The 11,982-nt window shown below is 39.1% G+C and overlaps 1 protein-coding gene across 1 annotated transcript in view; it reads left to right on the top strand.

The window, feature by feature from the left end:
* Positions 1-4: 4 nt before the first annotated feature.
* The window catches only part of LOC127638570 (leucine-rich repeat serine/threonine-protein kinase 2-like), a 97,439-nt gene continuing 85,461 nt past the window's right edge, over positions 5-11,982 (top strand). Inside the window, exons 1-11 of the mRNA XM_052120147.1 lie at positions 5-287; positions 478-557; positions 2,724-2,821; positions 2,939-3,027; positions 5,010-5,147; positions 5,460-5,594; positions 5,671-5,802; positions 5,924-6,043; positions 8,683-8,849; positions 8,965-9,038; positions 9,384-9,490. Of these exons, the coding sequence (XP_051976107.1) occupies positions 152-287; positions 478-557; positions 2,724-2,821; positions 2,939-3,027; positions 5,010-5,147; positions 5,460-5,594; positions 5,671-5,802; positions 5,924-6,043; positions 8,683-8,849; positions 8,965-9,038; positions 9,384-9,490 (1,276 nt within the window). The 5' untranslated portion in view covers positions 5-151. The remainder of the gene's footprint in view (positions 288-477; positions 558-2,723; positions 2,822-2,938; positions 3,028-5,009; positions 5,148-5,459; positions 5,595-5,670; positions 5,803-5,923; positions 6,044-8,682; positions 8,850-8,964; positions 9,039-9,383; positions 9,491-11,982) is intronic.

Below are 11,982 nucleotides of genomic sequence, written 5' to 3'. Positions count from 1 at the left end.
GATCAGTATTTAATCCAGCATAACTCACGTTCTGCTTTGCATAAGTATGGCAGAAAGCTCAAATGATGATCTGCTGCAACATTGTGTCCACATGGTCAGTAAGTAGCAGGAGATGGTTAGAGTCGTGTCTAATATCAGATAGAGAAGGATCATGGTTGATAAAGAGGAGTTAGGAATCAGATTGAAGAAGCTGCTGGTGAGATTGAATCTTCAGGAGGGAAAGCATCTGGGCACCTTGGTTCAGATCATTCAAGATCTTCTGTTTCTGTCCTATACAGATGACTGTGGTGAGTTGAGACCATTGAAACTGGCAATGGGTATGCTTTCGTACATTAAAGCTTTCTGATGGATACGTTAATGGTCTTATTATTTTCATATTAAACTGTCACATGGACCCCCTCCCTGTGTGCTTTTGTTCTCCCCATTGAGACATCTGCTGAGATATTTTTAGGTTTGTGTTCTTCTTTTGTCCTGCAGTTGAGCTGTTTGCAGATAAAAATGTCCACGTGCCTGTGATGCTGATGCTGTCATCACATTTCAACAGCAAAGTTCAGCAGGTAATTATAATTTCTTTATAACTGTTCAGATACTCTCTGGAAATGACACAAACAAGTTTTTCTCTGCTTTAAAGATGCAACCACCCCTGCCAAATTATGGCAATTACTGTACAACGCAAAAAAAAAAGACATTTGGAAGAATTTGAAAGTACAGTCACCGACCACATACTTATTCATGCGATTATCTAATCAGCCAATCGTGTGGCAGCAGAGCAGTCCATAAAATCATGCAGATAGGGGTCAGGAGCTTCAGTTGATGTTCACATCAAACATCAGAATGGGGAAAAATGTGATCTCAGTGATTTGGGTCGTGGCATGATTGTTAGTGTCAGACGGGCTGGTGAGACTATTTCTGTAACTGCGGATCTCCTGGGATCTGAAGCTGCAGTTGGCCTATTATTTGTGTACCATGAAATCAAGATTCATCAGACCAGGCTATGTTTTTCTAGCCTTTAACTGTCCAGTTTTGGTGAGCCTGTGCCCACTGCAGCCTCAATTTCAGTTCCCAGTCTGGCCATTCTCTGTTGACCTCTCTCATCAACAAGGCATTTCCATCTGCAGCTCGCTGGATGTTTTAGGCACCATTCTTAATAAACTCTAGAGACTGTTGAGCGTGAAAATCCCAGGAGATGAGCAGTTACAGAAATACTCAAACCAGCCCATCTGTCATCAACAATCATGCCACGGTTGAAATCACAGATCCCCCCCCCCATACTGATGATTGATATGAACATTAACTGAAGCTTCTCACCTGTATCTGATTTTATGGATTGAACTGCTGCCACATGATTGGCTGATTAAATAATCGCATGAATAAGGAGGTGTACAAGTATACCTAATAAAGTGGTTGGTGAGTTTGGACAGGGACTGGCACTGTCAAGCTTCAAAAATGACAAAAAAGCAGCATGAAGGGTAAAAACTTTTGTTTATTTGACCCATGCACAATATTCCAAGTCTTCTGAAGCCAATCGATAAATCATTTTCTGGAAATCTCATTTGCTGCTGAAATGCATTCAAACGTGTTGCATGTAACGTTATAAAGCAACAGTCTGGTTCTAAAAGTAATCCCACTTATTTTCTCCATAGACATATTTATTTTTAAAGATAAATTATAAACCTTTAAAGAAAGACAAACCATGAGCTCAGAGCAGGGACAGATTATGACTTGCAAAGGCCCTGGGGCCAATTATCTCCAAGGGCCCCCCCCCGTCCACACAAAAGTTGTTGAGTGGGGGTGGAGGGGCGGTGTTCGTTGTTCATGGTCAAAAGTTGTTGTGGGGGTGCAGGTGGTTGGTGGGGGTCCGTTGTTGATGGCCAAAAGTTGTTGGGGGTGTGGGGGGTTCGTTGTTCATGGCCAAAAGTTGTTGAGCGGGGCCTCGTTGTTCACGGCCAAAAGTTGTCGGGGGGTGTTCGTTGTTCATGGTCAAAAGTTGTTGAGCGAGGGGGTGGGGCTCGTTTTCATGGCGAAAAGTTGTTGGGGGGTTCGTTGTTCATGGTCAAAAGTTGTGGAGTGGTGGGTGGGGGTTCGTAGTTCATGGCCAGAAGTTGTTGAGCGAGCGAGGGGAGGGGGGGGCTCGTTGTTCATGGCCAAAAGTTGTGGTGTGGTGTGGTGCAGGTGGTTGGTGGGGGTCCATTGTTCATGGCCAAAAGTTGTTGGGGGGGGCCTCGTTGTTCATGGCCAAAGGTTTTTGGAGGGGGTGGGGGGGTTTTGTTGTTCATGGCCAAAAGTTGTTGAGTGGGGCCTCGTTGTTCATGGCCAAAAGTGGTTGGGGTGTGTTTGTTGTTCATGCCCAAAAGGGTTTTCAAGCGGGGGGTCACCAAACTAGGGCGTGGATACTGCCAGGGCAACCCCGGGCAGTCAAGGGCCCCCTGGTAGTCAAGGGCCCCTGGTCACAGGCCCCATTGGCCCAGTCGGTAATCCGTCCCTGGCTCAGAGGATATTAATCGATGGTATATGCTTCTGTTGAATATTTCAGTCCATGTTATTTATATCAGCTTAATTAAAAAAACATCTTGTTTAATAGCACAATTCCTCATAAAGAACTAAACTTTCAGATGTGCCATTTTGTTGTGAAATTTATTTCAGTGCTTTATCTATTTATAAAACAGTGGTGTGGGATCCAATATGTCTTTGAAAAGAGTGATTTGTTGTTATTTTCATCATAGGTGGGTTGGTCTCTGATGTGTCGTCTGATGGAGATCTGCCCCTCCACACTGGACAGTCTGACCAACCCAGTGGAGTATCAGTTTATCGGGGTGAACCAGTATGTCTCAGATATATTACACAGATTATATGTGTTTCACTAAGTGGTTTGATACATGCAAGGCTGTTTGTGTCCATGTTTGCTGATATGTATGTAATTATGTATGTTTGTTCATAGGCAGATTCTGAAGGTGCTGTCCATGTATCATAAAGACCCCAAAATGATGATGGTGGGTCTGAGAGCTCTGGCTCTGTTGCTGAAGTCAGGTAATACTTGCTGTCCCATTATGTTGTTTACATACAACCATTATATCCACAAATACTGGATACAGGAAGCTTGCATGCTGGAATTGCAATAGATACACAGGGTCAACACATATGCAGAGTAGAGTTCTTCTTGTAGATTGTTATGCGTAAGCTGCATTTCCCACATACAAACACTATGATGATAATTAGGGGTCCAAGCACTGAAGGTGTTGAAAACTTTATAGTTTTTTCTAAATTCGCCGGCATACGGAGATGAATCGTGGATGAAACATATTTAATTATCCGCAAATGTCAATATTGGCGAAATTTGTGCTGATTTAAGACCTTTGTGCACTTTTCCTAGAGACTTTACAGGGATCAAAAGCAATTTTTTCTACGTTTTTCTTGATATCATTTTGCTGGTGTTTTTCTATTCAACGTTGCTTCTTCCCACTGATGGTCACAAATATGGCCGCTGTGAGGTAAAAGTGATGTCACTTGGAGTCAATAGGAGGCACTATAACTAAAAAAACATTTAATATCCCTCACAACCATTTATGGAGGAAGTACCTAGATATTTGGCATGCACCTTCTATGGGGCAGCTACTTGCATAACATTAACATAGCGATCAGTCAAATCAACAAAGATGGCCACCAACAGCCAAAAATGTGCGTACACATTTTTGTGAGAATCAGCCACAAGGTCATGCTAATTCAGCTAATTCATGCTTTTGCTAATAACTCTGGAACTGAAGGGCTAGCATAAACGTTGAATTTATTTTTTTAAATTTTCAATTTCAAGTGATAATTCTTTTGGAATGAAGCACATTCTAATTAATGTCTGATGTTTTAAAAAGATCAGATTCACAAACATTCTAAATCATAAACATCTCAAAGACATCTGCTAAATGCCCTTTTAACATTCGATAAGAAACGTCTTACAGATGTATTGCAGATGAGCAAACAATCTTTCAGATGTAAATACACATACACACACTTCAAATAGACATCTTGGTGATCGTGTGCTATCAGGGTTTAAGTTGTTCAGAAGATCTATATATATGCAATAAATTGTTTTGGGTGTGGCCCATTATGTAATTTTACTTATTATTTATATTGTCAATGCAGTTTTCAAACTTCACAAAACTTGGTACGCATAGACCAGAAGATGTGGTACACATGCCAAATTTCATACGTTTCCAATGCTAGTTGCCACTAATGCTAGTTGGATATTTTTGTCAAAGGTGTGTTTTTTGGGGAATTTTAATTTCAACCTCAGTTCCTATAATACATCTATAATACACAAAATAGTTACACTCAGGATGTTCAGGACAAAAATGTCCCCATTGAAACCCATTAAAACTGCAATATTTGATCCCAGTGCCATTAAAGCATACAATCATGAATTCTATGATATTATGCTTTCATTCCAGAGCTCTGGCTTCAAAATTAAAAAATGTAATATTTTACACCAGATGGCGCAGTTTTTCTCATGTTTAGCCTATGGAGCAAATACAAGCTTTTCCCCTATTTTCTGTTCGCTGTGTTATAGAGCACTGCAGGCCAATTGAATAAATGATGCAGCTAAAATTGTGTGGTGTGTGTGTGTGTCTGTGTAAAAAACAACAGTGGCATTATGTAAACAAACTGGCACTTAAAGTGTTAAAATCCTGAAAATGAATGAATCAACAATTTGATAGATATGATCAGGACTGATGTTGGTTTATAAAGTAATTGAAAGTGGAAAACAATATTAATATACAATATTATTATTATGGTAGGTTTTTCACAGGGATATTTTTGTCCTCTAAGGACCTCTGAGTAACTATTTTATTGACACACAAGGATTAAAAAAATCATAATTGTTCAACTGTGATCAAGCAAGGTGAAATTTGCTACCATAACAAGAAAAAAGGCCACAGGATCTGTTCCTCTCTGAAGTGAAACTATTGTTTTGGTGTTTTGAGTGTGATGAGGTTCTGATGTGAGTTTTTGTGGGACAGATGAGATTCTGATGCAGGTTCTGAATGAGGAGGAAGTGGATGTGTTTTATCTGGTTCTGGAGGCGATGAGGTCATTCAGTGACAGTGAGGAGGTTCAATTGCATGGATGTGCTGCTCTACAAATATTGCTGCACAGAGGTAACATCACACACACACACACACACACACTGATCCCGTTTCCATCTGGTATTAAGATGCATTTCGCATTCCGATCACATGTGGTCAGCCCTAAATACAGGTCTAAACGGGGTCTAAAACATTTTGTGATCGGATCACAAACAAATGTTTTCAGAAATTCATGTGACCAGATCACACTTGAAGTGTAAAAACGAATCCATCCTGTGTGCATTCTAGCAGTAGTGAAGCACCACCCCTCACCTGTCAATCATTAAAAAACCTTTCATTAAGTGTTTATGTTGGTTTTTGACTAACTCGCTGTTTGATTGTCAGTTTCAGTAGATCATTTAGTGGAGTTTATTGAGAAGAAAGACCATGAGGTGGTTATGAATGCTCTCAGCAGCTTCATGGACAATGAGAATGTAGTTCTGCAGGCTCTGAAAGTCTTCCTGCCACTGGCTGATCCAGGTATTCCACACTGATCAATCTAATTTTTGTTACTAAGGACTTGAAATCCTAAATAGACTTTCTTTCTCTGGTCTAGCCAGCAATGTTGAGATGCTGATGTCCAAAACGGTCAAATGCTACAGTCTGGCCTGTCGGGCTATGGGCACGTGGCTCAACTCGGAGGCGATACAGGAGGCTGGATGCTGTTTGTTACTGAAATTTACATCAGGTGAGTCCAGGCCACAGGTCAGATGCTATTCTCATAATTTGAAGTATGGTTTTGTTAGAGAATTCATGTTGGATTTGAGAAAGGATCAGGAGTTCATTTGTTTTGTTTGACTCTAAACCAGAAAGTTACTGCAATATTCTGGTACTGAATGGAATTCATAAAGTGGCCATGAAAGCAAGTGTCTCTTATCCTGAGAACGCAATATTGCAGACCGCTGCTCTTTCCTGTCTGAGCGCACTGGGTGAGTGAAAATGATATATTATGATATAAATGGAGAACACGGCCCTCCACTGTGCCCCTTGGAGCCCACATTTAAAGTCAATTAAATTATGTTGCAACCCATTGTATGTGTGTTTCTGAGTGAAACTGAATATTACATGAGAAATAATGTAGGGCGTGATTTGATTTTAGGCATCAGGATTTGATTGGATTGTGAAAGTTTACTGTTATTTGCAATCATTGATGTAACATTTATTAAATTCATCTTAACCTGTGTTAACTATTGACAAGAATATAGAAAAGTTACATGACTGACAGCAGTTGCCTAAAATAATGCTAATCAATACAGTGGCAAGAAAAAGTATGTGAACCCCTTGGAATTATCTGGTTTTCTGGATTAATTGGTCATAAAATGTGATCTCATCTTCATCAAAGTCACAAGTTTAGACAAACACATGTGATTAAGCTAACAACACACAAACAATTATAATCTTTCATGTCTTTATAGAACACATACCATTAAAAATTTACCATTCTGTGGAAAATTAAGTGAACCCTAGGATTTAGGCTGATCCTCTATTGGCAGCAATAACGTCAACCAAGTGTTTCTAGTAGCTGCAGTTTAGACCTGCACAACGTTCAGAAGGAATTCTGGATCATTCTTCCTGATAAAACTGCTTCAGCTCAGCCATATTCTTAGGATGTCTGGTGTGAACGGCTCTCTTGAGGTCATTCCACATCATCTCTGTTGGGTTAAGGTCTAGGCTCTGACTGGGCCACTCCAAAAGGTGGATTTTCTTATTTGAAGCCATTCTGTAATGGATTTACTTCGATGTTTAGGGTCATTGTCCTGCTGCATCACCAAATTTCTACTGAACTTCAGCTGGCAGCTGACTGTGCAGTCACCATGACATTATCCTGTAGGACATCTTGATAAAATTGGGAATAAATTTTTCCCTCGATGATGGCAAACATTCCTGGACCCGAAGCAGCAAATCATCCCCTAATCATGATGCTCCCTTCAACGTACTTCACCAGTGGGATGTTTTCATGTTGGTATGCGGTGCACCTTTTTCAGCATACATAGTGCTGTGTGTTCTTCCCAAACAATTCAACCTTAGTTTCATCAGCCCACAAAACATTTTCCCAGTAGTGTTGTGGTGTGTCAAGGTGGTATAACTTCAGGCATGCAGACATGTTTTTGTTTTGAAAGCAGTGGCTTCCTTCGTGGTGTCCTGTCATGAACACCATGTCTGTTTAATGATTTCCAGATAGTAGACTCATGAACAGAGATTTTAACCAGTTCCAATGATTCCTTAAATCTTTATCTGTCTCTCTATGTTTTGTTTTTTTTTACCTCATTGAGCATTCTGCAGTGTGCACTTTGAGTCATCTTGGCTGGACAGCCACTTCTAGGGTGAGTAGCCACAGTAATAAAACATCTCCATTTATAGACAATTTGTCCAAATGTGGACAGATGAATATCTTAGCTTTTCAAAATAACTTTGTAACACATTCCAGCTCTACACAAAGCAACAATTCTTGATCGTAGGCATGTTCCACTTCGGCAGATGTGTCTTGTAAATAGCCAACACAAAATGTTTGAGTGCTTTTTATAAGCCAAAGAAGCTCTAACCCACACCTCCAATCTAGTTTCATTTTCTTTTTCTCCCCAATTTGGAATGCCCAATTCCCAATATGCTTTAAGTCCTTGTAGTGGCGTAGTGACTCGCCTGAATCCGGGTGGTGGAGGTCGAATCTCAGTTGCCTCCAAGTCTGAGACCGCCAATCTGCGCATCTTCATGTGGCTTGTTGAGCATGTTACCGCAGATACATAGCGTGTGTGGAGGCTTCACGCTATCCAGTTACAACTCACCACGCGCCCCACCAAGAGCGAGAAACGCATCCAGTTTACCCCATGTGACTCTACCCTCCCTAGCAACCAGGCCAATTTGGTTGCTTAGGAGACCTGGGTGGAGTCACTCAACATGCCTTGGATTCGAACCTGCAACTCCAGGGTGGTAGTCATCGTCTTTACTCGCTGAGCTACCTAGGCCCTCAATTTTGTTTCATGAATTAAATTCCAGGTTTGCCAACTCCTGACTCTAGTTTGCTTTTGTTGAGATCATTAGCTTCGGGGTTTACATATGTTTTACAACCTAAACTGTGAATGCTTGAATGATGTATTCAATATGTTCAAGAACAACACAGTAATTTGTGTTATTAGTTAAAACAGATTGTGTTTGTTCATTATTGTAACTTAGATGAAGATCAAACCAGATTTTAAGACAAATGTATGCATAACTGCAGGAAATCCCAAAGGGTTCACATACTTTTACTTGCCACTGTAAATAAATAGCTATTTGCCTATTGGTTAACATTAACCAATAGCCCGCTTGACCTGGCTGACATCAGACCTGTCGTTTCAGAAGCAGAGACATTTTGATGAAAGTTTATGAAGACAACAGTTTTCTGTTGAATAGCATGCACTGATTAATCATGCACAATAATATCATGATCATGTTTTAAGAAATAAAATGGGGGTTTTATTTTAATTATTGTTTTTAAGTATTGGCATAGCATCATGGTTATAAAATTGAATATGATATTTTGTGAAATATTTCTTCTAAGCAGTTTGTATGATGCTTTCAATGTTTGTAGCGGAGTGTATTGTACAGAATGAAGGACTGGACAGAGAGTGGAATGAGGACGACAGGGTGGAACATAAAGTGATTGCAAATGAACCTGTCCAAGCTGATGAGATACTTTTATGGAGAGAGGCATGTTATACGGCTTTAGAACGGCATGCTGAAGACGTCACAGTGCAGGTGACAGGGCATGCTTGAGCATGCAATGCAAAAAAATACCTAATCACCCCATATTTCTGGTTTGTACTACAATTTTGAATTGCTTTAATTTTTCTCTTTAACTTTGTTTAATCAGATAGCTGCATGTTGGGCCTTAAACAGTTTGCTGCTCCATGGCAAAACATCCAGTCATGTGGAACTGGAAGGAAGGTTAGCACTCCTTAAAGGGACATTTTTCTGTGCTTTGATTTATTGTGTGTGTGTGTGTATATATATATATATATATATATAAAACCAGTATGTAACCAATATTGAGAAACGCATTTTTAAATTATTGTTGCTTATTTAATGTTATATTGATTTTGAGATATGTCTTACTATGAATGGATGTTATGTAAAAAAAATTGTCATTTTTGCCATCAATGCATTAAGCTAGTAAGTTAAATACTGTAAATAAGTAAATGTGGGCCGTCAGATGTTAATGAACTCATGGTGGTGATGTCATCTTCGTGATGATTTCTGAATGTGTCATTTTTCTCTGTGTCTTTCACTCAGGCCTCCTCTTCATATACTTGTGATGGCTGCGATGCTCTTTCATTCATCAAGTGTTCGGTTGTTCAAAGCTGCATCCTGCACACTACACACACTAATAAAATGCCACAGTGAGCTAGCATTTCATTCCTTTATTTCTCTTATGTCAGGGGTTCTCAACAGTGGCGGTACCGCCCCCCCAGTGGGCGTTCATAGAATGCCAGGGAGCGCTGAGAGCAAATTAGTAGAGAGGTGGGCTTTAGGTTACAAATGGGGAGGCGTTTATCAGTCATGTTAATCAAATCTAATTTCAAGTGTCTGTTTGCATTCAAATGATTATCTAAACTCCATGATACAGGTTGGTATTCATACCATGGTTCATCTGATTTTGAAGTCTATCGATGCAACTGAAGTATCTGGTTTAGCAGATCCAAATATACAAGCGAAGTCGCAACCTCCGCTAATGCACCTGTATGGCTCTGTAGGTGGATACTGCTCAATGGACAGAGCAGCGCTTTAATACAAAGAAGAGTACAGTAAAGTGTCAATACAGTAAGTGAGAGTATAGTAAAGTTACAGTACTGTAAATGGCAATACAGTACAGTGGCAGTACAGAAATTGACACTTCATTAAAGTAACAATACAGTAAATGTCAATACAGTAAAGTATAGTATTGTAAAGTGTCAGTACAGTTCAGTATGTTTTAGTATTGTAAAGTGTTGGTACAGTAAAGTGTTAGTACAGTAAAGTGTCAATACAGTTCGGTATGTGTTAGTACAGTAAAGTGTCAGTACAGTTCGGTATGTGTTAATATTGTAAAGTGTCAGTACAGTTTGGTATGTGTTAGTATTGTAGTGTTAGTACAGTTCGATATGTGTTAGTATAATACAGTTCGGTATGTGTTAGTATTGTAAAGTGTCAGTACAGTTCGGTATGTGTTAGTATTGTAAAGTGTTGGTATAGTTCGGTATGTGTTAGTATTATAAAGTGTCGGTACAGTTCGGTATGTGTTAGTATTGTAAAGTGTCAGTACAGTTTGGTATGTGTTAGTATTGTAGTGTTAGTACAGTTCGATATGTGTTAGTATAATACAGTTCGGTATGTGTTAGTATTGTAAAGTGTTAGTACAGTAAAGTGTCAGTACAGTTCGGTATGTGTTAGTATTGTAGTGTTAGTACAGTTCTTGATGTGTTAGTATTGTAGTGTTAGTACAGTTCAGTATGTGTTAGTATTATAATGTGTTAGTATTGTAAAATGTCAATACTGTAAAGTGTCAGTACAGTTCGGTATGTGTTAGTATTGTAAAGTGTCAGTACAGTTCGTTACGTTTTAGTATTGTAAGTGTTAGTAAAGTGTTAGTACAGTTCGGTATGTGTTAGTATTGTAATGTGTCAGTACAGTTCTTGATGTGTTAGTATTGTAAAATGTCAGTACTGTAAAGTGTCAGTACAGTTCGGTACATGTTAGTATTGTAAAGTGTCAATACAGTAAAGTGTTAGTACAGTTCGGTATGTATTAGTATTGAAATGTGTCAGTACAGTTCTTGATGTGTTAGTATTGTAAGTGTTAGTACAGTTCGGTATGTGTTAGTATTGTAAAATGTCAGTACTGTAAAGTGTCAGTACAGTTCGGTACGTGTTAGTATTGTAAAGCGTCAATACAGTAAAGTGTTAGCACAGTTCGGTATGTGTTAGTATTGTAACGTGTTAGTACAGTAAAGTGTTAGTACAGTTCGGTATGTGTTAGTATTGTAAAGTGTCAGTACCAGTTCGGTATGTGTTAGTATTGTAAAGTGTCAGTACAGTAAAGTGCTAGTACAGTTCGGTATGTGTTAGTACAGTAAAGTGTCAGTACAGTTCGGTATGTGTTAGTATTGTAAAGTGTCAGTACAGTAAAGTGTCAGTACAGTTCGGTATGTGTCAGTACAGTAAAGTGTCAGTACAGTTCGGTATGTGTTAGTATTGTAAAGTGTCAGTACAGTAAAGTGTTAGTACAGTTTGGTATGTGTTATTATTGTAAAGTGTCAGTACAGTAAAGTGTCAGTACAGTTCGGTATGTGTTAGTATTGTAAAGTGTCAGTACAGTTCGGTATGTGTTAGTATTGCAAAGTGTTGGTACAGTAAATTGTCAGTACAGTAAAGTGTCAGTACAGTTCGGTATGTGTTAGTATTGTAAAGTGTCGGTAGAGTTCGGTATTTGTTAGTATTGTAAAGTGTCGGTACAGTTCGGTATGTGTTAGTATTGTAAAGTGTCTGTACAGTTCGGTATGTGTTAGTATTGTAAAATGTCAGTACTGTAAAGTGTCAGTACAGTCCGGTACGTGTTAGTATTGTAAGTGTCAATACAGTAAAGTGTTAGTACAGTTCGGTATGTATTAGTATTGAAATGTGTCAGTACAGTTCTTGATGTGTTAGTATTGTAAGTGTTAGTACAGTTCGGTATGTGTTAGTATTGTAAAATGTCAGTACTGTAAAGTGTCAGTACAGTTCGGTACGTGTTAGTATTGTAAAGCGTCAATACAGTAAAGTGTTAGCACAGTTCGGTATGTGTTAGTATTGTAACGTGTCAGTACAGTAAAGTGTTAGTACAGTTCGGTATGTGTTAGTATTGTAAAGTGTCAGTA

This window comes from Xyrauchen texanus, chromosome 46 (genome assembly GCF_025860055.1).
Source record: "Xyrauchen texanus isolate HMW12.3.18 chromosome 46, RBS_HiC_50CHRs, whole genome shotgun sequence".
Lineage (NCBI taxonomy): Eukaryota > Metazoa > Chordata > Actinopteri > Cypriniformes > Catostomidae > Xyrauchen > Xyrauchen texanus.
This window is presented reverse-complemented; position numbering and strand designations above follow the sequence as displayed.